This window comes from Pituophis catenifer, unplaced genomic scaffold (assembly GCF_029215685.1).
Source record: "Pituophis catenifer annectens isolate HBS135680 unplaced genomic scaffold, rPitCat1.0.hap2 SCAF_1, whole genome shotgun sequence".
NCBI lineage: Eukaryota > Metazoa > Chordata > Lepidosauria > Squamata > Colubridae > Pituophis > Pituophis catenifer.
In genome coordinates this window covers 45,883,080-45,909,232 of record NW_027256881.1, presented here as the reverse complement: position 1 = coordinate 45,909,232, position 26,153 = coordinate 45,883,080, and the positions used below count along the sequence as shown (strand labels likewise).

At 35.4% G+C, this 26,153-nt stretch overlaps 1 protein-coding gene across 3 annotated transcripts in view; it reads left to right on the top strand.

The window, feature by feature from the left end:
- Positions 1-25,695, top strand: part of LPGAT1 (lysophosphatidylglycerol acyltransferase 1) — a 50,362-nt gene extending 24,667 nt beyond the window's left edge. For all 3 annotated transcript variants that reach the window (XM_070948725.1, XM_070948708.1, XM_070948716.1), the window contains 4 exons: positions 4,372-4,645; positions 15,919-16,045; positions 22,618-22,724; positions 23,801-25,695. In XM_070948725.1, coding sequence (XP_070804826.1) covers positions 4,372-4,645; positions 15,919-16,045; positions 22,618-22,724; positions 23,801-23,952 — 660 coding nt within the window. In that variant the 3' untranslated portion in view covers positions 23,953-25,695. The remainder of the gene's footprint in view (positions 1-4,371; positions 4,646-15,918; positions 16,046-22,617; positions 22,725-23,800) is intronic.
- The last annotated feature ends 458 nt before the right edge of the window (positions 25,696-26,153 follow it).

Genomic DNA, 26,153 nt, shown 5'->3' with positions numbered 1-26,153 from the left:
CTTAATTTATAATTTGATCTGCATAGTAGACATGTAGGCAAAGAATTCCAAATGAGTGACTTTTGTAGTTTTATAGTCTTTACTTAATTATTCATTTAGAAAATTCTAAGATACAGTATGTTTATTATTGGACAGCCAACAATCACTCCTATGTATTTGAGAGAATACTACTGATGCGGATGCAATATTCTGCTTTTTGGTAACTTGTTTCCTGCTGTTCAACAATGTTTGCAGATAAAGAAAGTGAAAGACAGAAAAAAGTGATAAAGACAAACAGCCATAAACTTCAAAAGGATTAAAGTGAACATGTAGGCTATAAATTAAAGACAAAAAAATGGTCCCTGGAGAAAGAAGAGTGAGTTGAAAAATAACATTTCTTAATGGATTATCTTAGAAAGTAGCTGGAGAATGGAAGTAGCCTAGATCCAGACCACAAGGTTCAAAATAGAGTGGTCATAGCTCTACAAACTCTGATATCTATTTCCTGCTCTTCTTTAGGTATAGTTCAGTTCTATAACAGATTGTCGCTTCTTTCCTTCCATTTCTGGTCACTCCAGGTTTCTATGGAAAAAATGTGAAAAGAAATGAACACAATTTGGAGCCTTTGAATATTAATTTCCACTTGGCTAGAAATTGTTGAGCTTGGGAGACTTAGCAATTAGTTATAAAGCTAGCAGCAAAGGAAATAATGGCGGGAACATATTTTGATTGGATTTATCCCCAAATAAGTAAGATGATGTCAATGGGGGAGTATAGAGGACATAGGGAATGACCTTGAAGGAGGAAGTACCATAGCAATGGTCAGATAAGATAGGATTGAGTAAACATGACAGGCAGGCCCCTCCCTAGTTTACATAAAGATAAAAATAGAGGAGGACCTGCTCATTTGTTACAACAAAAATCTTGATCTATGTGGCATTGTTTTTTTAATCTGGTCTACCTTGTTGGGCTACAGGGAGAAATGGAAGAATGATTAATTCACAAATAATTAAATTTAATTTGATTGCCTGTTCTCTGGGAAGTTTACTTTTAACTGGATTAGTGTATAACAAGTTTATGAAATGATAAGGCTGATTACATTGATTTTATTTACCCAGTTGAACAGATTCTGTGCTCACTTTTTTATTTTTATTTTAAAATGAACATTAAAAGTATTATTTTTTTAACATAAAGCTCATCTCATGATGCTTTTTCGGGTTTTGGATGCTTTTTCTAGGGTAAGGAAGGGGGAGAATTATTTCTAAAAGTTGAAGCTTCATGCTTAAGTCCAGTGTACATGTATGGAAGATCATTTGTAGAAATAGGATACTTTTCTTAAGAAGTGATTTGATCTTTTTCCCATCTGTTAACTTGAACCTTAATGCTAGGAAATGTAGAAATATACATAGGAAAGAGATTATTTTAAATTTGCATAATTTATATAAATCATTTTTATTTCATTTATGTCCTATCACATTCCCACAAAACTCTGATTGCTTTATGAGAATACAACAATTAATGCACAGTTGGTGTACAGTCATCTTTACTAGTATGTACACCTAGTGACCATTTATGGAGATTGGGAATCTGAATCATATTATAACTAGGACCTGTGACAACTTATCAAGGCATTCTCCATGTAGCTCTCCTCAGGTGCCACTCTTGGCTTCTGAGGAGGTTCCCTTTTCAGTTTCCTTGAGCAAAAGTTCATTCTCAATCCTTTTGGTTAGTGGAGGGAATGGAGGAACTTAAAAATAAAAAACACACGCATGTAGAATAAAGCAAAATTCCTGGTGTCATATCTCAAAACACCTTCTGAAAGAGTTCTGTTTTCAGATGTGTCTGTAAGGCAATTCAAATAAGTGCTTGCCTAATCTCTAGTGGCCGAAATAGTACCGCTGAGGTTTTTCCTCTTCCCCAAACTGCTTTTCTCAGAGACATCAACTTGATCAGTCCAATTCTAGCGGGTGACTACAGTCCTGAAGGTAACTTGGTGCCAGGCCATAAAGGATTATCTAGGTCAGGCCTAGCACTTAAACTTGAATGAAAGCTATCTTTCTTTCAGTTCTGGGAATAGTATTATTATTTACCATTCCTTGTTAGTGAAGTGTAGTCATCAATATGTATTGTGTGGTTTATAACTACAAAATATATGAATTACTTAAATAATGGACAACTCCATGATTTACTTTTGTATCTAATTTCTAATAATACTCTTAATGTAAACACTTTGTATGAAGTCATACAATATATTGATAAAGGAAAATATTCGTAGTTCAGGGTTGAGGTGATTGTTTTCTTGCAGATATTTCTGAGCTCTGTTGTTTTCTTGCAGATATTTCATTGCCCAAACTAGATAACATCATCAGTGCTTAGTAGGGAGTTGACTTTGTTCTCAGTTCATATTCCAGTGGCTTGCTCTGTCAGTATTAGTGGGAGTGGTTTTGGTGGTTCTTTGTTGGCCTGTTTACTCTTAGCTTGTTTTGCAGTTATTTGATTGGGGTATTGTGTACTTCTTGATTGAGTCGCAAGATGGACTAGAGGTCTTTCCACTCAGAAGGTTGAGAATTCAATCCTAGGCAGTGACAAATGCAGGGCTGTGGAGTCGGGAGATGAATGTTCCGACTCCTCAGTTTTTTGTACTTCCGACTTCGACTCCAGGTACCCAAAATTTCCTCTGACTCCGACTCCTCGACTCCGACTCCACAGCACTGGACAAATGTTTCCCTATTAGGGAGCAAAGAGAAAATATCTGCTGCAAACTTTGCGTAGGTGTCGTCACTCCACACCAAAACAAGAAATTACAGGGTCATAAAAAGAAAAAAAAAGTTTACTTCTTGATTATAAGTCTGATATTAATCTTTGTCTATGTTCATCTATGGAGTGTTGTTTGCTGGTGGGGAGGTGTTTTGATCTTTTTGTTCACTTGGCTTGTTAAATTAGGCACTTTTTGATGAAATTGCATGGATATTCATTTTGTTGGAATATGTTGTATAGATGTTCTGTTTCCTTTTTTTGCTGTTCTGGGTGGCTGCAATATGTTTATGCTTGAGCATAAATTCAACCCAATATAGCACATCCAACACAAGCCATAAAATGGATAACATTGTCATATATCAAAATCATCTCAGAAACCACTAACAGATAATTACTACCACATGGGATCAGTGCAGCAAACAAACCAACTAAAGCTCTTCAAAACATCCTAAGTAAATCAAAAGATTGAGCAGCCCCAGAAGGAAAAACAAGAGTCATACAATCTATAGTGTAAAGACTGCAAAGCTACTATGTAGGACAAACAGGCAGAGGACTAGCAGAATAGCAATAGCACTTAGACTTATATACCACTTTACAGTACTTTACAGCCCCCCTCTAAGTGGTTTACAGAGTCAGCATATTGCCCCCAACAATTTGGGTCTTCATTTTACCCACCTTGGAAGGATGGAAGGCTGAATCAACCTCAAGCCTGGTGAGATTTGAACTGCCAAATTGCAGGCAGCCGGCAGTCAGCAGAATTAGCCTGCAATACTGTACTCTAAGTACTCATTCATCATCATCCAGAATGCATCCATCATCATCCAGACATGATGAAAAAAACCTCTTTAATTTCACAACATATGGTCATAGTTTCAACTGGAAAATTGTGACCATCCTACACCAAGCCAGGCCCAAAAACGCTAGAAAATTCTTGTAAACCTGGCACTCTGACAAATTGGTAATTAATAGAGATATAAACAAATCTATACTGTGCCAGGGAGACAATCAACAAACCAAAAAGGGAACAAAAAGACCAAAATACCTCTGGACCAGCAATCAACACCCACATGTGCATAGATTAACATCAAACCAACAAGAAGTAAACAATACTCCAATCAAGGAATGTCAAGCTAACAGTAAACAGCCCAACCAAAGAACCTCTAACCATCCCCACTAACACTGACAGAACAAGCCACTAGAATATGAATTGAGAGCAAACCCCACTCCTACTAGCACTGATGATGTTACCTAGTTTGGGTAATGAAACATCTGTACGAAAACAACCAAGATCAGAAAGCATGAAGGATCTCTCATACAATGTAATAAGCCATGGCTTCTTTTATATTTTATTTAAAAATTCATACATACTTGATTTATACTTCATACTGAGCTCTAATCAAACAAAGTATATTATACCTTATTGCAGTGTATGAATCTAGCTTTGAAAAAGGAAATTGAAGTCCTGTAAAATATGTTAATTATATATTAATTTCATGTTTACTTTATTTCCTAAATTCACAATTTATTGGAAACAAATTGGTTTGAAGTTTTTCAGTAAAAATAACTGGTTTGAGTAGGAAAGTAGAGATTATTCTGATATTTGATTAAGTATTATTTTTGTCATTTCAATTTTAGGGAAAAGCTTATCGTGACCAGCAGCTTGTACTCCTCCATGAACATCTAGAAAAATATTACAGGAGCCGTAGTCGCAAGTGGATTGTATTGTTTCCAGAAGGTGGTTTTCTTAGAAAAAGAAGAGAAACCAGTCAGGCATTTGCCAAGAAAAACAATTTGCCATTTCTTACACATGTCACACTGCCAAGACTGGGAGCCACACAAGTTATACTGAAAAATCTGGTAGCTCAGCAAGAAAATGGAACTTTGGCGAGTGAAAAGGTTCTTGTATCAGGTATGGAACATTTTGAATATTTATGAAACAGCTGGTATCTGAGCAGAATCTTAAAAGTAATCTGAGGTTTTATTCTGTACTGCATTGCATGTATAATTTGTTACACAACAATTTGTATAAATTAGCATTGTATCCTGTAAATTTTACATTTACCAAAGCTGTGCAACACTATTAACCTATCAAATAATTCCTTTTTAAAATTCATTCTAATTTTCTTTGCTGCTATGACCTCTAAAGTCTTGAGTAGTTCCTAAGGTACTTCAGAAAAACTTTCTGACAGGTGAATGTCAACCTCAAATCAGAAAATCAACTCCAGAGGAAGGCTAAAACTCTCTTTACTGAAATTGGCAATATTAACAGAATCTTGCAAGGCTGTTTGTACTGTACCTCCTCCTTTTATACTTCAGCAAATTAGGAGGCATCTCCCTGAGGCACTTCCAAGTGATATTGCCTTACTCTGGACTTGAAAAGTTTTTTGGCTTCTTTTGCCTAGGTAATGATTCTTGCATATTTCCATCAAGATCATCTTTACACCAGATGACCTTACATGGAGATTTAGAATCTGAATAATACCTTCAACAGAACTTACAAAGGCAGTTCTCCATGTAACTGTCTTCAGGAACCACCCTTGGCATCTGCAGCATAACAGTTAGAGGTTCCCTGTGCTGTTTCCTTGGGTGGAAGATTATTCTCAGTCCTTCCGGGGAGTGGAGGGAATGGAGGAAGGAAACAGATGGAAGTATTTGTTTTCTGGAGGTTATTAGATCCAATTTTAAGGCAGGTGGTCTTTGCTGACAATTTCCCTTCCGATCTCAGGCCGTTGGAATTCCAGGGGGTCTTATAGAGCGAGTCTTTTGCCATCAGGGAAGGTGGCTGCCCAAATAGCAATTACTGGAAAGGATGAACTAACAAAATATGTCTGCAGAGATCACACCCAAAAGTGTTCCATGCATCGCTTCTTTGGTTTTCCCTTCTGTTACCAAATACCAGAAGATCGGAATACTTCCACTTAGGCCAACATAAAAATAATCTTCCATTTAGGTCAAATTTAGTCAGTTTAGGAGCTCATATTCATCTAAAACTAACGACATCTACACTTTGTGGTTCAATGGCAAACTTGCAAAACACAAACGCTATTCAGACCATCTTAGGCTCACATGCAGAGTCAAAGCTGCCTGGAATAGGTTTATAACATTGCTTGCTGCATCTTCTGTGATTAAAGTACTGTAGGAAGAAAGGGATCCAGACAATGATAGCCTCAATCCCTCGTACTGGTTTTCATTCAAGCAAGCCTCAAGTGGAGCTTATGACAACCAGGGCCCAACACATCAAACTGTCAAGTCTCAGTTCTGGGATCAGTTTTTGATATCCGCACATTTCTGTGGACCCCTTTATGATTCTCAGTGTAAAGTGTTATAAAAATAATACTTGTCAGTATCTTTCTTAGGAACGAAATTTGCCACAAAATACAAGTAGTCCTCGAGTTATGAGTGTACTTGATCCTGGCAATTACGGCCATAAATTATGATGGTCATAAAATGGATCACCATGGAACTAGACCTGATTTTTTTTTTTTTTTAAATTTGATTTATATGCCGCCCTTCTCCGGAGACTCAGGGCGGCTTACAATGCGTTAAGCAAGCCTTCATACTTTTGTATATTTTATACAAAGTCATCTTATTGTCCCCACAATCTGGGTCCTCATTTTACCTACCTTAGAAAGGATGGAAGGCTGAGTCAACCTTGAGCCTGGTGAGATTTGAACTTGCAGTAATTGCAGGCAGCTGATGTTAATAACAGTGCTTTTGTCTGCTGCGCTACCAGGGCTTCTTACAATCTTTTTTGTGGCAGTCGTTATGCAAATGTCACAGTTATTAAGCAAAGTTGTGGTGGTTAAAGTTTACTATGGGCTGGTTTGTGCCAGACATTGGAAGTATACACTGTTTTTCAGCAAACCATAAATTGCAGTGATATGACCATCGGGTGCTGTAAATGTGGCCACTTGATGAGTGCCCAAAATGTGATCACATGACGTGGGTGAGAGGGTGACTTTGGAATTATGAAACTGGGTCAAAAGTAGCTTTTGGGGCCTATGTGACTGGTTGTAAGTCGAGGACTACCTGTACCTATATTCATTAATAAACAATATATACAGTATTTCGGCTGCTACAGAGATTCTAACATAGAACTAATAATAAATACACTGCTCAAAAAAATAAAGGGAACACAAGCAGAAGACATCCGAGATCTGAATGAATGAAACAGCCTTATTAAATACTTTGTTTGTTACATACAGTAGTTTTGTGTTCCCTTTAGTTGTTTGAGCAGTGTATAAACTACTGTATGTAACGAACAAAGTATTTAATAAGGCTGTTTCATTCATTCAGATCTCGGATGTCTTCTGCTTGTGTTCCCTTTATTTTTTTGAGCAGTATACATTGCTTAGTTTTTAAAAATTAAACCGGATCCATGTGTTTTGAATTTGTTAAAAAACAAATTCCATTGGCATTGCTTTTAACTGCTACTGGTCCTATGGAAACAACAATCGTACAACTAAGTGAAACCATACCTTTAGTTAGAGCAAATACTTTCTGAGTTTTCATATCTGTTCAACGAGCAGGCTACTTTTAGTGGAAAAGTTATAAAAGAATAATTATGTGATGATCAAACCAATTTACCTTTTCATTTAGTCTACAAGCTTTCTAGCCTATTTATTTATTTTGCCATTTTTGGAAATAAATGGCTTCTGTGGATCTCATATACTACATACTACTAGTCTTCTCATTTGTTGCTTTTCTACTCATAATACTTCTGGAGATTTCTAATTTTATTTTATTTATTTGATTTCTACAGCCATCCATTTCAGCACATGATTTCAGTTGGTGTACATCTCATAAAAACAATTATAACTGTAACAAATAAATATATATTATGTTAAATGCAATATTAAAATGTGGGAGTTTAATTGAATCACACCCTTCATTACATGTATATAAATTATTATGTAAGTCAATTTAATAGATGGTTGCAAAATTATATTTTGGCTATAATAATCCACTTATTTTTCTGTATTCCAAAGGGTCTATGATAAGCAGTTGATAATGATGATATTCAGATATATAGGTAGTCCTCATGTTACGACCACAATTGAGCCCAAAATTTATGTTGCTAAGTGAGAAATTTGTTAAGTGAGTTTTACCCCATTTTACAACTTTTGCAACATTTGTTAAGTGAATCACTGCAATTCTTAAATTAGTAACATGAATTTGGCTTCCCCATTGACTTTGCTTGTCAGAAAGTCACAAAAGGGGATCATGTGACCCAGTGGCACTGCAACCATCAAAAATGTGTGTTAGTTATCAAGCAGCTGAATGTAATTCACATGACCATGGGGATGCGGCAACGATTATAAGTGTGAAAAACGGTCATGTACCTTTTTCAGTGCCGTTGTAACTTCGAATAGTCACTAAACGAACTGTTGTAAATCGAGGACTACCTGTATTGTTTAATTCTCCCTCCCCCTCCCAAAGCGTGCATGTTTACATTCATTTTCTATTTCGTTGCTACATATACACACTTTGTGACTACGTATACTTGAATTGTAACGGTACTTCACTTAGCATTGCAAATTTTTTCTTCTGGTTTTTTTTTTTTTTTAGCTTGATATTGTGAGGAAATATTCTGAGTGAAAATAATTGTGCTTCATGGTGTATTCATATGAAATATTAAGGCAAACTATTGTTCTTGGCAGCCTCTGACTGCAAGAAGCCATGAGAGAAAAATGACCTGTTCAGAGAAATAGATACATGCATTCTGCACTCTGCAGGGTTCCATTCAAATCTCTATAGGCTAATTTGGTTGCTTTCAGAGGAAGCAAGAACTTGGAGAATTCTCAAGAGGAGCAACACTGAAAGTCTCATTAGGAGCAATCTCTGAACTAGATACAAATTTGTATTTTCTTCAAGTAACAAAATTGAGAGTCTTTTAAACATTTTAGCCCCTTCATTTATAGTTTTTCTTGAGAAGCATCTAAATATAAGTGCTTACCTTTTTTCTTTTTCCTGAAGTGTCATTAGACGATTCAGAACTATAATTCCTCCATGGGCTGGGATTATAGCTGAAACCTATCATAATTGCTAAAGAGAAAACTTAGTTATTTTTCTAGTATCATCAGAATTGTAACCTGATCTATGCACACACACCCCACCATCACCATGAAGTAGTATTTCAAGAGTCAAAGGAATCTTTTACAAGATGGGGCAACCAACCCACATTTATGGCCATTTGCAGTGCCCAGCAGTCATATCACTGTGATTTACAATATTTTTTGCTGGAAAACACTGTTTACTTCCAATTTCTTGCAAAATGAGATTGCATAATGATTGCATCATTTGCTTAACCACAGCAAAAATGGTCACAAATCGGGTGCAGTCACATGGTCACCTGTTTAATGACCCTCATGGTTTCCAGGCTCAACTACAGTTGTAAATATATTATGGAAGACTACCTCTATTATGGAAGTGACAGCAGTCATAGCAATCTTGCCCAGTTTTTGAAAGCCCACAAATGTGCTTTCGTTATAGTTTCATATAACATGAATACTTGTATGAATACCAAATATGAATACCAAAGGCACAAGTACAGATTAGAGAAAACCTGGCTCAAAAACAATAACTGTGAGAAGGGCCCTTGGAATCCTAGTGGACAGTCATTTAAACATGAGCCAGCAGTGTGCGGCAGCAACCAAAAAAGCTAATACAATCCTTGGTTGTATAAACTGAGGCCTAGAATCAAAATCACGTGAAGTATTAGTACTACTTTATAAATCCTTACTAAGACCACACCTGGAATACTGCATCCAGTTTTGGTTATCACATTACAAAAAAGATGTTGAGACTTGGGAAAAGTGCAAAGAAGAGCAACTAAGATGATTAAGGGCCTGGAGACAAAAATATATGAAGAAAGGTTGCAGGAATTGGGTATGGCCAGTCCAGAGAAAAGGAGGGCTAGGAGTGATTTGATAGCAGTATTCTAGTATTTGAGGGGTTGCCACAATAAAGAGGGGCGGTCAACTTATTTTCCAAAGTACCAGAAGACAAGAAACAATTGATGGAAACTAATCAAAGATAGAAACAACCTGAAATTAAGGAGAAATTTCCTAACATTGAGGACAATTAACTAGTGAAACAGCTTGCCTTCAAAAGTTGTAGGTTCTTCATCACTGGAGGTTTTTAAGAAAAGACTGGATAGCCACCTATCTGAAATGGTATAGAGCCATGATGGCAAACCTATGGCATGCATGCCAGAGGTGGCACGCAGAGTCGTCTCTGCTGGCACACACAGCGTCGTCCCAGGTCAGATCTCTGTGGCGTTTCTTTTGTGAGTTTTTGTTTTGCTGCAAAAGATGAAACAGAAGCTCACGAAAGAAAAAGATCTTACCTCTTGCTGTGCTGCCGGTGTTGGGAAGCCCCGCCTCCCGCTGGCCAGCTGGTCTTCAGGTCTCTGCTGTGCATATGCATGTCCGTGCATGTGCATGTTTGTGCATTCCTGCGCATGTGCACATTCACATGTCCATGCATGCACACTTTTGCGCACATGCACACATCTTTCAGTTTGGGCACGTACACACATGCAGTTTGGGCACTTGGTGTCTAAAAGGTTCACCATCACTGGTATAGAGTCTCCTGCTTGAGCAGGAGTATGGACTAGATTAGAAGACCTCCAAGGTCCCTTCCAGCTCTATTCCGATTGAAATCATTCTTGTCTATAGTTTTTGAATAGATATAGCAGGGGTGAAATGCTCCCGGTTCGGACCGGCTCGGGTGAGTAGGTAGCGATGATGGCCGGTGGTTTGGAGAACCGGTAGCAATGGCAGCTGGAGGCTCCGCCCACCCGCCCCATTCCCCGGACTCCTACTGCTCACCTTTCTCCCGCAGCTGGCTGTCAGGGAAGGCAAGCACCCGAAAGGTACCAGAGTCACTCACTCTCCTTGAATGAGCCGCTCTGGTCCACGTGCCGGCTGCGCAAGCGCACATCGTTTATTTAATTCAGCGGCAGGTTGGGTGTAGGAGTCCAGGGAATAGGGCGGGTGGGCAGAGCCGTGGGAGAAAGAAATTTAAAAAGTTTTCCTACTGGGTTCTGTGGGCGTGGCTTGGTGGAAGGGGGTCTTGTGACTGAGTGGGCGTGGCTGTGAGTGACATCGAGTTGGCCATGTCCACTCAGTCACAGGTCACCCCGCCCACCAAGCCACGCCCACAGAACCGGTAGGGAAAAATTTTAGATTTCACCCCTGAGATATAGCCATTACTGTGTTCTTACCTGAAACTCTAATTAATCTCTGGATTTTATGTGTCATATTTATTGAAGTATCTATATGGCAAATGTTAGGAAAGATATGCAATATGGGCAATATTTTCATACTATTAGCACATTACCATATTTAATAGTAGTTAAACAATCATATACCCTCACATCCTACTGTGCTGTCTCATCATAGCAGGGCAGGTAGGTATTCCTGAAAAGAATAAGTGAAAAATTCTAGGAGTTTACACCAAGATTATTCTAGTTGTCCAGCTAAAGCAAACAGGAAGCTATATCAAGCAGCAGCAACATAAGAAGATGCTGGGGTTGGATTATTATTTCAGCGAATTCTCTGATCTGCTATGAGATTTTTATTTTGTTGGGGTTTTTATTGCCTGCTTTTAGGATTTCTATTGTTATATGTTTTAATTCTGTATGCCGCCCCGAGTCCTACGGGAAGAGGGTGGCATATAAATTTAATATAAATAAATAAAATAAATAAAATAAAATAAATAAAATAAAATAAAATAAAATAAAATAAAATAAAATAAAATAAAATAAAATAATAAAATAATAAAATAAAATAAAATAATAAAATAATAAATAAATAAATAAATAACTTTGATGACAACAGCAAAGGCATCATTTCATATTATGTGGGAGAAGGCAAATAGTAAGCCACTCCTGTATTTTAACAAAGTCACAGAGATAAGTTAAAGTAACTGATGATATAGTACTGGCTGCTGGGTCTCTCAGGCTGATGGCACTCAACATGCTTCTGAGGAATTGCTGAGGATCTTTCAGAGTACTAATAGTTTTTAGGATGTGGTTAGATGAAAACCTTCTGGATGTCTAGTTCAAGATATTACCATGCAGGAAAAGAAAATCCAAAACTGCAAGCACAGTTTTATAGTGGGAACTATATTACATTGTTTAGTGGTCAGGTCATGAAAAACAAAAAATTATGTTGCTTTCATATTAGGAAAGATTTACTGTAACAAAAACAGTGCTTAGGTACAGGACATTCAGTGACCAGATAACATCAATTAGATTTTGCAGACAACACTTTTCATATGAAGATTATCTACCACTGATGCAGAAGAAAAGGAGGTTGATTAGTTTTATGGTCAAGGGCAATCTGAAATCAACAGAACATGTGATTGGAACCTGGAATGTCAAAGTTGGAAATGGTCGGAAGGAAAATGTAGTTGGACTATATGGCCTAGGAAATAGAAAAGAAGCAAAAGAAAGCCATTCTTTTCTGTCATCCAATAACTTCTTCATTGCTAACACAGTCTTCAAAACAACTAAAATGATGCCTACATTGCCAGAGTACGCATAAATCAAATCAACTATATCACAAACTGTTTTTATGCAGGTTCCAAATCTAGCTAGAACCAGCCCATTTTTATACTACAACATTGATCATATACCCAGCATTTTCAAGGAGAACTTAAGAAATTACTTTGAAGTCCTAAACCTCATTGCTAGGAAACCAAAGGAACTGTGGAGTGAAATAAAGAAGTTGTTAAGGATGAGTATGAAAAGAGACCAAGAAACAGAAGAAAGCAACCTAAATGCTAAAACAAATGGTGAAAATTGACAAGAAGAGAAGCTGAAGCAGACAAAAATATGGGAAAGAATTTAACAAAGAATTTCAGAGATCAAATAGAAGAGACAAGAAACAGAATTAAAAAAAAACATCTGTAAACATTGAGAATAGAAGTGTTCTATCTGTCTGCCTGTCTAATTTGTTGCCAATCTCACAGTTCAGATCTCTCTGAGTGACTTACATAAAGTTGACACAGAAAAGCAAGAAAGCACTTCCAAAAGATCTCCCAACAGAGAAGGAGTTTTCAACATTGAATGAGCATGTCTAGTGGAAAACTATGGCAATTAATAGAATATCTGTGGTATCAGATCTGGGAAAAAAACCCACAGTGGCTAAAATTGGAAGAGGTTAGTATACATACTAGTACCAAAGTAAGGAAGCTTAACCAAATGTCCATTCTATCATCCAATATCCTTATTTCGCATGCTAGCACCAAAAAAAAAAAAAAAGCTCAGGATAATCCAATGAAGATTAGAGCCTTACATGGAAAGGGAGATGTCTGATGTTCCAAATTACTTTAGTAAAGTCCAAAAAGAACAAGCACATCTTTGCTGATAAATGTTAGTAACTATCATTACTAGAGATACTGTGGAAAAAGCCACAGGATGCTTATGTAGGTTGTCTTTAGGAAAATGAATCTCTCAGAACATCTAATACTAAAAAATCTTAAAAATCTATATACAGTTCAGGTAACCACAATCCAGACAGAAGATGATAAAATATAGTAAGTCCAGATTGGCAAAGGAAAGAGACATGGTTTATTTATTCAGTTTATGTGTTGAAAATATATTGAGAGGAAACTGGACTGGAAGAAGATATAGTTTTAAAATTGGAGGAAGAAACAGCAATGACTTTTACAGTTGATTATATTAGCATGCTGGTTGAAAATGCAGATGATCTGGAAGCTGTAATAATGCAAGTCAAGGAGCACATTGAAAAAATTGGATTATAATTAAATATGAAGAAAACTGAACTGATGACAGCAGTTATAGCAACCAATTCTAGAACTGTCAATTGAAGATATTGAAATACTGAATAATTTCTGTTTTTTAGGATTAACTATCTATAACAAATTAGCAAAGGAAGCAGCAATCAAGAAGTATGCCCTAAATTAGTATTTGGTAGGATAATGATGAAGGCTTTCGAAAATATATTCAAATGTGATATGTTTCCACCAAAAAATCATGTAGGCAATATTGTATGGAAATTGGACTTTGAAGAAGCAGGGTAGAAAAAGTGCTGATGCTTTTAGTGTGGGAGAAGACTCCCATTGGATACCCAAGAAATCAAACAAATGAGTTATAGAATAAATCAATTCAGAGTTCTCACCTGAGGTAAACATGACCAGGGTCAAATTATCATATCTTGCAAAGATTCAGATCCCCTGAGAAGTCCTAATGCTGAAAAAAAAATGGAACAAAAAAGAGGATAACTAGCAGCAAAGTTAATGGATTCAAGTATACTGTAGTGGTGATGGGTTCACCATTGGAAGATTTGGCAGGCCAGATTAGGCTCATCCTGAAAGGGCCTATCTGTGATTAAGAGTTGACAATGACTTGATGGTAATCAAAAAGAAACATGTAACTTGGTTTTGGCACCAGTCTTGCAATTTGGAATTACCTCGAACTTTTACCACAGATGATAATAGTAGTCCACTTTTGAATATCCTTCCTCATCATATTTCCTAATACTAATTTTTATTTAGTTAACTTTTGTAATTTTGAAAAGTTTCTAAAATAGTTATAATACTTAAATTAGAGTGGGTATAACCCTATGACAATTTTAAATGTATTTTAATTAATTTCTGCACAAATCCCTACAATGTCTGTCTGCTCCTAATTTATTGTTGAACTGCTACCCACTGCCAATATTTTGAAAGGTGCACAGCCGAGCAAGTCTCTCAGAGAGTCCAGTATTGGCTTTTGAATTGAATAGGTATTCGGTCATTGGGCACTGCAAGAACAGGCTTTCAGAAAATCAGTAGCACTTCCAGTATTGATAAATGAGATTAATAGATCTATTCTGAACTATAACAATAAATGATTTTGTAGCTATTGCTAAGGCATTAAATCAGTGGTATTAACATGCTTTATCCTCCCATATGCATCGGATCTAAATGGTACAATACTGGTGTAGGGAAATAACTATACTCATGTTATGACAAGAATATTCATGAAAATTTCAATTTGAGGAATGTTTATAGCCCCGCTTCTTTGCTCTCCAAGGACTTGACACATCACATCATAGCAAACCTGTATACAATGCTTTATTGCAACACATACCTTCCCCAACAACAGGCTCTGGGTCAACAACAGGTTCTGGGTCAACTCCACCCTTCTAGGACTTGCAAGGTGATGTAGGTAAAAGGTAAAGGTTTCTGTCTAATTATCATATAGGTGATAATGAAAATGCTGATTTAAATGGAATGTAGATTACAATATTCTAGTTATTAAGAAATGTATCATTTACATTAATCAGCTTTGTGCTAAACAGTTGTATTAAATATTTGGTTTCTATATGTCAAAGGTATATTTACTAAAGGACCATGCATATTAAAGAATTACAAGAATTATCTTGCAAACAGAAGTGAGAGAAAGGGAGTTCTAGTTCTTAATACCAGAATCAAACTTCGTATATTCCTGTGTAGAAATTGGATCTGAAAATAGATTTTAGAGCTAAGCTAGTGATACTAGAAATTGCAAGCACTTTAAAGTTACTTATTGGCCTGATGTCAGTTCTTTTGCCTGGAAAGAATACACAAACATACATTTAGCACTTAGCATTTATAGCTTGAGTTAAGTGCTTGGCTTATTAGCCATTCACTTGTTGATAGAACACCAAATAATGCACATCCAGTGCTCATGGATTTTTTAAATTCATATTTTAGCAACAATTTTATTATTATTTAAGTTTGATATTAGAACAATTCCATTAACACAGAGTTGCCTTAAGAATGGCAGCAAACAAACTTAATAATATAATGTAATAATAAAAACATAAACCACCATATAATATATTTAAAGCATTTGAATGGCAAGTAATTTTCTTTTACATTGCAGTGTTGATTTACTTCATGGCTTATTAAGAAATCAGGACAATTTTTTATATCCAACACTTGATATATAGTACTGATTAAAATTAGCCAATGTATGTAGGTAGCAGTTTGCAGATTAAGAGAATTCTCCATTTGTTATCCAAGTTAAGAAATAAACATTTTGAATATAGTATGTGGGATTTGGTATCTTTTAGGGATGAATTATTAGAATGTTAACATTAATGAAATCTTATATTAGAATTATGATATATGTGATTAAAGGTGTTGTTGTCTTGGTTTTCTTTCTTCTATAATTTCTTTTTTTAGAAAGTAAATCAAAAGGTCTTCAGTGGGTGATAGATACAACTATTGCATATCCCAAAGCTGAGCCCATAGACATTCAGACATGGATTCTTGGCTACAGGCGACCAACAATTACTCATGTACATTACAGGTATGAAATGCACTTTTTGTCTTCAATTCATTTTAACAGGCCTGGATTTGAAATTTTCCTAATGTGACATCTCAGAACATACAATTCTGTAGAAGTATAAGCAGCTTTATAGTTAGCGTTTTACCTTTTGAGCATGCAATTTTGCATTTGGAAATGCTGGAAAGTATATTTTAAATCGTGGTTGCTATAAATTACAGTTCCAAGTCCAAACTAGTGAGCTTGAAGAAGAAGCCCCTCCTTATATAAATGTATATATGATTAGGCTTTAGCACATGTAACAGTAAACATATTTAAGATATCTGTGATAAGCTTACAAACACAAAAAGAAAACTTCCTAAGAGTTAAATAAGTATTAAACAAGAATAAAACAAAAGGAGACCCCAAACAGGTTAAAACCCTGCCTGGAACAGCTCTTTCTGCCACTTTTTCTTGCATATTTTAACATTTATTGCAACAGCAACAAAGTTCATGAGGATGGTAAATCAAATCTCCTTAACCAAAATGAACTGCCAATAATAACTTGCTAACAACTCAGCTAAACAACTTGAAATACCATGAGAATAATTACTTTTGTAAGAAAAGAAAAAAATATTATTTGTGTTTCTAGGTGTATCGTTTTTTCAGCTTTGTCGCTGCTAATTTAAAAATATGGGGAGAATATGGAACATAGTGAATTTCTTTATTTTCCTTAAATTTGTTTTCAATGCTGCCAGTTTCTGCAACTTACAAAACAGTAATTTAAAAATAGGGTGGTTAGCACTTGCACTTAACATTAAATAATAGTTTTCTTCTTCCTGATCTCTTGTAAAATACAGGATTGCATGTTCCATCACTCTTCTGCCAACAATTGTAATGGTTGGTGTGAAATCAAGTGCAGGACCCGAAGTGTTTTATTAAACAGCACATACTGGTGGGACACTCATATTTATATCTTTAAAAGGTGGGAGAGACTAATGCATAAATAACAGATACTAATCTAAGTAGTAGGTAAAGGACCTCAAGTTACTGTAAGCAAATGAGCTCAGGTTACTAAACAATAAAGTGATAAAACAGGAAGGAAAACATCTCCCATAACCCAAGAGGAGGGGGCATTTCATGGGAATGCAAGTCACCACACAAAAAATTACCCATTGTAATTTTGGCCTTATATCTCTATATATCAACTTGATTTAATTAATTCCACTCATCTAAGAACTGATTTTCCCCATGTGGGAATAATGTGAATTATAGTTCAACAGTTTTGGAGACTACCAAATTGTGGAAGATTTTCATAGTGCTACCTATATGAGCTGGAAGGAATCACCGCTGCACTTGAGACTTCTGTTTCTCTTACTGCTTTTTCCCATGCATCCAGAAGGGCTCTGCTAGCATTTAGTTTCACTTTTGCTTTTATAGTATGCTGTGCAGATTCTTATAAAATCAATTGACCCTATTTTAGAACACAATTTCAAACAAGTATGTTTCAACAGTGGGCACATGTGATAAACAATAGTAAGAATAAGCTAGGATTCTATAAAACGAAATTAAGTGATAGAAAAAGCCATTCTTCCCCATAAGATTGGAGGAGAGGAAGCAGGTCCAAAGCTTTTGTGCAGATTTATTTTATGAAGTTTATGTAATGCTAAATCATGGTATAATATATTGTAACATATGTCTGTTATTTGTGAGAAATCTTGCTGAATACTTAAAAGTTCTACATGATGGAAAACAGCAAATGTTCCTGCCATTAAAAATGGGAAAAATAACGTATTATGGAATTATTCTGCTGTCAGACTCACATTAAATCTTTGAATCATTTAAAGCAGATTATAAACTATTAAATAAGAAAAAACCTCCAAACAATGCTGTGATTAATTGAAGTCAACCTTGATTTATCAAGAATAAGTCTTATCAGACCAGATATTCTGCACAGGCTTTCTTTTGTTAGTGCTATGGACTTCAATAAAGCATTTAACTTAATAATTATATATTTATTATAATAAAGGTGATGTGTGTGTGTGTGTATGTATGTATGTGTATCCATCCTGCCTTTATAGTTTCCGTGTTATCCTGATTAGCAAGCTGATTAAATATAGAGTGGTGGCACATTGATTAAACTGACTTGAAAATTCAGTCAGTGCTCATCACCAAGTTCTTTATCAACTTGTGTATCTCACTGACCACCTTCTCTAAATTGAATTTTCCTGTCCAGTGAAAAGTGGGAGAGAAGGCCTGCTGAGACTCCCACCAACAAGGAGATGCATCTTTCAGGGAGGATTTTATAGAACTCTTCTTAGAAATAGACCCCCTCCTTTGGAGCAATTTTTTCCTAGATATTCAGTTATCCCCTCCCTCCCCTCAATATACACTGTTTTCAGAGACCTATAAAATCATGGTTCCTCAGATTGAGATGAATAAGATTATGTAACCCAAAATGGTGTTGTATTGGTTTGATTGATTTTTATTCTTTATTTTCATATATTCATTCTTTAAGCTGCTTGAGTCTCTGGAAATAAATTGGGGGTAAACTCCAGATGGTATTACAGCATTCATTTTTGGTCACATACTGTTTAACACATTCTTTAATAGTTTGAACTGGGCATAACTTAATGTTCTAGAAAATTGCAGCAGCATTCAAAATTACGTTGGTTAGCTAAGGCAAGAGATGTGGACTGAAAATAACCAATAAAATTTAATAGGAACCAGTTCAAATTTCTTAAAAATAAATCAAATGGAAAGATATCAAATATATATCTGGCTTAGTAACAATATATGTGAATAGAATAGAATGAATAGAATAGAATTTTTATTGGCCAAGTGTGATTGAACACACAAGGAATTTATCATGGTGCATATGCTCTCAGTGTACATAAAATAAAAGATACGTTCATCAAGAATCATAAGGTACAACACTTAATGATAATCCTAGGTTACAAATAAGCAATCAGGAAACAATTTCAATATAAATCGTAAGGATACCAACAACAAGGTTACAGTCATACAGTCATAAGTGGGAGGAGATGGGTGATGGGAATGATGAGAAGATTAATAGTAGTGCAGACTTAGTAAATAGTTCGACAGTGTTGAGGGAATTATTTGTTTAGCAGAGTGATGGCATTCTGGAAAAAACAGTTCTTGTGTCTAGTTGTTCTGGTGTGTAGTGCTCTATAGCGTCATTTTGAGGGTAGGAGTTGAAACAGGTTATGTCCAGGATGTGAGGGGTCTGTAAATATTTTCACAGCCCTCTTTTTGACTTGTGCAGTATACAGGTCCTCAATGGAAGGCAGATTGGTAGCAATTGTTTTTTCTGTAGTTCTAATTATCCTCTGAAGTCTGTGTCTGTCTTGTTGGGTTGCAGAACCAGAGAGTTATAGAGGTGCAGATGACAGACTCAATAATTCATCTGTAGAACTGTATCAGCAGCTCCTTGGGTGGTTTGAGCTTTCTGAGTTGGTGCAGAAAGAACATTCTTTGTTGTGCTTTTTTGATGATGTTTTTGATGTTAGCTGTCCATTTTAGATCTTGTGATATCGTAGAACCTAGAAATTTGAAGGTCTCTACTGTTGATACTGTGTTGTCTAGTATTGTGAGAGGTGGAAGTATGGAAGGGTTTCTCCTAAAGTCTACCACCATTTTTACGGTTTTGAGTGTGTTCAGTTCCAGATTGTTCCAGTCGCACCATGAGGCTAGTTGTTCAACCTCCCGTCTGTATGCGGATTCATCATTGTCTCGAATGACACCAATCAATGTTGTGTCATCTGCGAAGTTCAGTAGTTTAACAGATGGATCGTTAGAGATGCAGCAGTCATTGGTATACAGAGAGAAGAGAAGTGTGGAGAGCACACAGCCTTGGAGGGCCCCTGTGCTAATTGTACAAGTATCTGATGTGATTCTGCTTAGCTTCACCTGCTGCTTCCTGCTTGTTAGGAAACTTATGATCCACTTACAAGTGTGTTCAGGTACCTGTAGCTGGTTTAGTGTAGTTAGAATAGGATCTTGAAATTGTAGTTAATCAAAACTTATCATGACTGTGTAGTACCAGCCATTAAAAAAATAAATAAATGGAGCTTACAGTATTTGAAATACAGTCATTAGGTATATTGTGTTTTATTATATGTGGTCCCAGTGTGACACCTGTAGATAAATACTGAGGTGGACCCTTAGTTGTCTCCCGGCTCCATGTCCCTGTTTGTAGCGGAGTGCAGAGATAGTTTTGTCAAGGTTGTCTAAGAGCTGTTAGGAAAGCCATTAAGAATCAGTAAACTACTGAGTCCTGGGAAAGGAGGAAGTATGAGAAAGAGACTTAAAATAATTCCACTTTGATTCTTTTTGGTGTAATGGGAAAAAAGGAAGCAAGTTTTCAGGATTTGATTATTATGCTCTACAAGAGAGGGTTCCAAAGTTTCTCAGTTCACAGTGCCCTTAAAGGTTCTTAAACCATGTACTGCAGTGTTCCTGGCATAGCAGCAAACTCACAGTTGTGTTTATTAAGTAGCAAAATATGATGCTATATTATGAGTAAACATGCAACCTTTGTTATTTGCTCAATGAACAAAACACTTTCTATATTAGTTATGTCCCAATTCTATGATTATGTGTTAAAATAATTTCTAACATGAGAATGCTTTTATTGAGATTCCTGTAATGAACAGTACATTGGATTTAATACTGTAGATGAATGGTACCTTCAAATCTATGATTCCAACTGCCCCCCCAAAATAGGATACATCTGGAATATAACACAGAATGCAATAATGTTTTTCAATAATGTTTTATTCTATAATTTGAACAACTTTTCACCATAATGAATTGTATCGTAAGTAGAAAGGCTTTAGAGATAAAGAATCATACCAACAAAAAGGACAGTACAAACAGATTCTGATTATGAAAGATGTTTCTGAATGCCTAAGTCTTAGATCACCAGTTCATGCTATTAACAGAAGGCTGGTGCTCAGTAGGCTTGCATAAGAGAAGCCCAGAGGCACTTGCGTTAGAGAGCTTACTAACAAAAGCAGCTACTTCATGACCTTTTAGTATCTTCCTGGCAAGGATGATGAGAATCAGAAATTGGCCGTGAAATGAGTAAAACAGATATGTAGTGGTTCAAATGAACAGGAAATATTTCATTCAGTGAATTAGCTTTCTTGTACTAGGCTAAGGCAATAAATGTTTCTCTGAAGACTATGCTATTATGGTAACATCTAAAAAAAACCTTGGATTTTTATTGCATGGAAGGTTTTTTTCACTCTTAGGTATTTACTTGGCAATAAAGAGGAAATCATTGCTTTGCAGATTGAAGGTTCAATAAACTGATGACAGAAGGAAAAAATATGTTTTACTTGTTTGGAATCAAAATGCAGGACCCAAAACAAATAATCAAGGCTTAATGAAGTGCTTATTAAACAACACATGCTAGTGGGACTCCTTTCAAAGAATATTGAAGGAGACCCCACCTGATATAGGGTCTGCCTGCCTGTCAGAAAGACAGGGGGGACTAATACATAAGTAGCAGATGATGTAAACATGCATATTCATAGATAAAGGATCTCAAATTAATATAGGTAATGAATCTCAGGTACTTCCCAGCCTGCTTATCTTCAGGAAACCAAAATGGAGGAGTAAAGCAAAAAGAGACAGGAATAAATCAATAAAAATGAGAGGAAAGCCAGAGCCAAAAGGAAAACATCTTTCATTTTCAAATCTATGAGAATTGATCTAATAAAATAACATTGTGTTCAAAAGTCAGTATTCCTTATCTCTTTGTATGTTAACTTGACTTAGTTGATTCCATTCATCTAAATACTGATTTTCCTAAACTTGCTCATTGTATATAATACTGGAATGAAGTGGTGCTTTCAGGCTGAGAGCGTCTCAGATTTTGAATTTAAATAAAATTAAGTATCTATTCCATCATATCCTATCAAGAAAAGAAAAAGAAAAATGTGATGGGAAACAGAGCAGATCACAAGTAGCAAATGGCATAATTTTTTCATATTTCACCATGACTGAATCATACTAATTGTACAATGTAAGTCACATATGGAAACATTAGGTAGAGATAGTATTGCATATGTTAATTTTTCTTTTATAGTACTTGTCTTCATAGACCGAGGCAAATAGAAAATAAAATCAGAGCTAGAATTATCAGGCCTTATATATGTATTACATATTTATATCTGTAAATATTTAATTGTTGATTCTCTTTTTCAGAATCCAGACGAGATATTTAATACAAGATTTAAATTACATTTTTTGTTTACAAAATGTAGAGGTCTCTGAAGGAATAAAATGCAGCTTTTAGTGAAATATAGGCCAGATACTAGAGTTTGAACTGAAAGCCAGAATTAATGTCTATTTTTTAAACCTGAAATTGAAGAATAACTATCATTTGATAATTCAACCACCCCAATAATTTTAAAAATGTTTCCCTTGAATAATACTAAATATTATAGATTATTGTTAAAAAATAAGCTGGGTAAATATTGGAACATCTACTAAATCCTGATGGAGTTCAAAGCAAAAATAAAATTATCTGAAAAAATAAAAATATTTCATATATCTAATTGACTTTTCTGTTTTTTTTTTAAATGCAGAATTTTTCCAATTAAGGATGTACCCAATGATCCTGAAGCACTCACTGTTTGGTTATATCAACGGTTCATTGAAAAGGAGGGTCTTTTGTCACACTTTTACAAGACAGGTACTATGTAAGAATTGTCTGCTTAACACAACACCACGAACAATTTCTTAATCAATGTAGGTGTTGCTGTTCTGTTACACAACTCCTATTTATATTCTCATTTTGTTGGTCCACCACGCAATGGATATGTGTTTGGGTTAGTCTCCTTTCCTGAGATAATATATATTTTTAACATGGACATTAAATATTTTGTACAATAAATCTTTGATGTCCATTAGACTTTTGTTGACACCTAATCATGGAACAAAGAAGAAATCTATAGTAGAAACCACAAGTTATTTCATAGCTTGTAGATTTGTCTAAAAAAGTTCAGGTGGCTAGAAAAATAAGAGTTATTGAAAATTGTCCTGTGCCTCTCCTGTTGCCATAAACTTTTAAAGTTTTGTTAAGAGACAATGTCACTTGTTGAGTGAGTTATTGAACAATGTTATTTTTCAAATAAATGCATATAATACATTAATCTTACATTTAAATACTAGTTCACCACGCTGTTTCTTTTCAGAAATGCTGTCATCTTTGCTTCTTTAATTTTAGAAAAATTCAAAGAGAATCTTTTAAACTGTATATATCTAAAGCCCTTCTGTTTAGATTTGATGCAGTGTCTTGCTTTGTGAGCAAAACAGTCTCTTGATAAGCAAAATTATTGAAGTTACTCTGATTCCTTTGTCTATGTGAGTTCTTTGAAAAGGAAACCCTATTTCAAGGTCGAAGAATTCAGCTCTGATGCTAATCTGAGTTGAAGCTAAACCCCAATGCTTACCCAAACAGAAATTAAACAAAGATACATTCATTTTCCATTGCTTGACTAGGATTTGATAAGAAATCAAAATGTTGGTAAAACTAATTAGACTTAGTGGAATAAACATTACTAAGATATATAAACAATAATTACTCCAGATAGGAAAATGTTTGCAGATGGGAAACACAACCACTTCCTAATGTATTGATGATCATAAAAGAGAGCCAGGGTCATATTTGGTGTGCCCTGAGTTCTTGTTAAATCCATGATATAGAGAAAAAAATTTAGAAAGGTAAATTGAACTTGTCACAAAATGGGGTTTTTTTTTCTGTTTCAGGAACATTCCCTCCTCTGCAAGGACAGACTGAAGTTGTTTCCCGAGAGATGACTCTTAGCAATTTGTGGCTAATTCTTGTACAGTTATTTGCATTTTTGTCAGGTGGTATGTGGTACTGCATTCTTCAGTATTTTTATGAATGCCTATTTTAAAAGGTGAATGAATGAGACACAAGGACACAATGAGGAACTTGGGTACTTTACAGAATGCATCATGTTATGTGTTCAAATATGAATATGCCAGTAGAAAGGAGCATACTGGATGGACTTTCTCTCCTTTTGGGGGAGGATTTTAAACTCCGCTAGAAGAAAGGATCAACAATATAGTGACCGAATGATATATTTTAAAAATTATCCATATTTTTAAAAGGGGTGACTTCAGCATACCTATGTCAGCAAATTCAGCATTTTAACAGGAAATGCAGTTATGCAGCCATCACAGGTGAATATCTGTAGCAGAGAATGCTTTTATCACCGGTAGTATTCAACACTGTAGTTAAAACTCCAAATCTTCAGCAACTCTTTCTTCAGTAGTCTGTACTGCAAGTCTTGTGGTAGAGATCCTTCATCTGCACAACTCAAATTGTATTGTAATTAATTATGCTGAATCTGTTTAACATAATTCACAGCCCTGGCTATGGTATTGTGACTGCCCCATGATACCTGTTTAGTAGCTTTTTTCCTTTTTTAAAAAAAAATCTTTTGAATACTATCTGAGAGATCTTGTATTGTAAGACAAGAAAAGGAAAAGTACTGCAAAAAGGCTTGCGGTGTCACGAAGTATTGAAAAAATTGTGCATACCTCATAGACCAATCTATTTTTACCATGTTTTTGTCATTTGAACCTCTTGTGAATATCCTCTTGAAAGGGTGCTTCAGAAATGGAATGTCATTAATCTGTTTCCTGTTGTTATTATAGAATGCATTTTGTCTTTTTCCTTCCCTCCCTCCCTCCCTCCCTCCCTCCCTCCCTCCCTCCCTCCCTCCCTCCCTCCCTCCCTCCCTTCTTTCTTTCTTTCTTTCTTTCTTTCTTTCTTTCTTTCTTTCTTTCTTTCTTTCTCAAAATGCACTTTTTAAAAAGTGGTAAGGAGCATAGCTAGACAGAAATGTAGATGCTGTTTCTAAGAGCTAGTATTTTGGAGGGCTATTACAGTTCAGAAAGGTCTGGATTTTCAGCATTGAAGTACATGAGTTGCCATAGATTTGGCAAAATGATTTTTTTTGTTGTTGTTGTAATTTTTAATCTTCAGAGAGGCCTTTATTTTCATGAGAAAAAGAAGCACTGGAAATGTGTGTGGGACAGTTTATGTACATACATGCCAAGCACCTAGATGCTTTGGTTATAGGAAAAATAAGAGGAAGTTAGCTTAATCACCAAACAGAATACCTAGTCATTGAACAAAACAAAACAAAAAAGAAGATAATCTGCTTTATAAACCAGAGCTGTTGTAAAATTCTCTGAACTGTAAAGGGCATTACTAAATCTGTCATCTTGTTGAAATATGTCACTGTCATAGGGAGTTAAACTGAAGAGGCAGTTTGGCACAGGGTTCCAGGTGATCACATTACAGTTTTATAATAATTTTGAAGAATTCTGTGTTATTATCATTCTTTGAATGCTTGACATCAATACTGTGTGACTGCATCATTATAATACAAAACCATTCCTAGAAACCAGTTTCTAATTTACACATTCAGGCCTGTACACTAATTACCAAATGTTGTCTTTTCTGGACTGTAACTTTTTTTCTAAGAGCAAAGTCAAACCAACAACAATTGTCTGTGCTGAGTTTGAGATATATATTCTTCTGTTTTTGTTCTGTTTTTGTTTCCCCAAATTTCATGAGAACCAGCTTTGGTGAGTAGTATATAAAATAAAAATATAAAACCACATTATATTTATCTTTTGTTTTCAATGGGGTAGAAATACAACCAGAAAAGCAAATTTTATATTATCTATATAAATGCCATAATATGCAAATAATACTAATTTTAAACTAGAATACCTTTTACTATGTATTATGGCAACATCTATAGTTCACTCTAGGATACCGTATATTTTCAACATCATAATTACATGCAGTAGACAATCAGCTGTGAGTATTACAGGTACCCTTTAATTAATTTTTGAAACATGATCCATTTATTACTAATGTAAGAAAAAGAAAGCCATTAAATTAATTCTTATGAAGTGCAGCATTTTGGGGTATGAGTACTTTTAATTGCACTTGCTTTTTTGTGCTGGTTTTAAGGTGAACAGAAGGTTTCATTTTCCTTTAGCAAAATGGTGTTATAGGTACAGGTTTTCTTTCTATTCATTGGATGGATATGGCTATAATTCAAAATACTCTTTT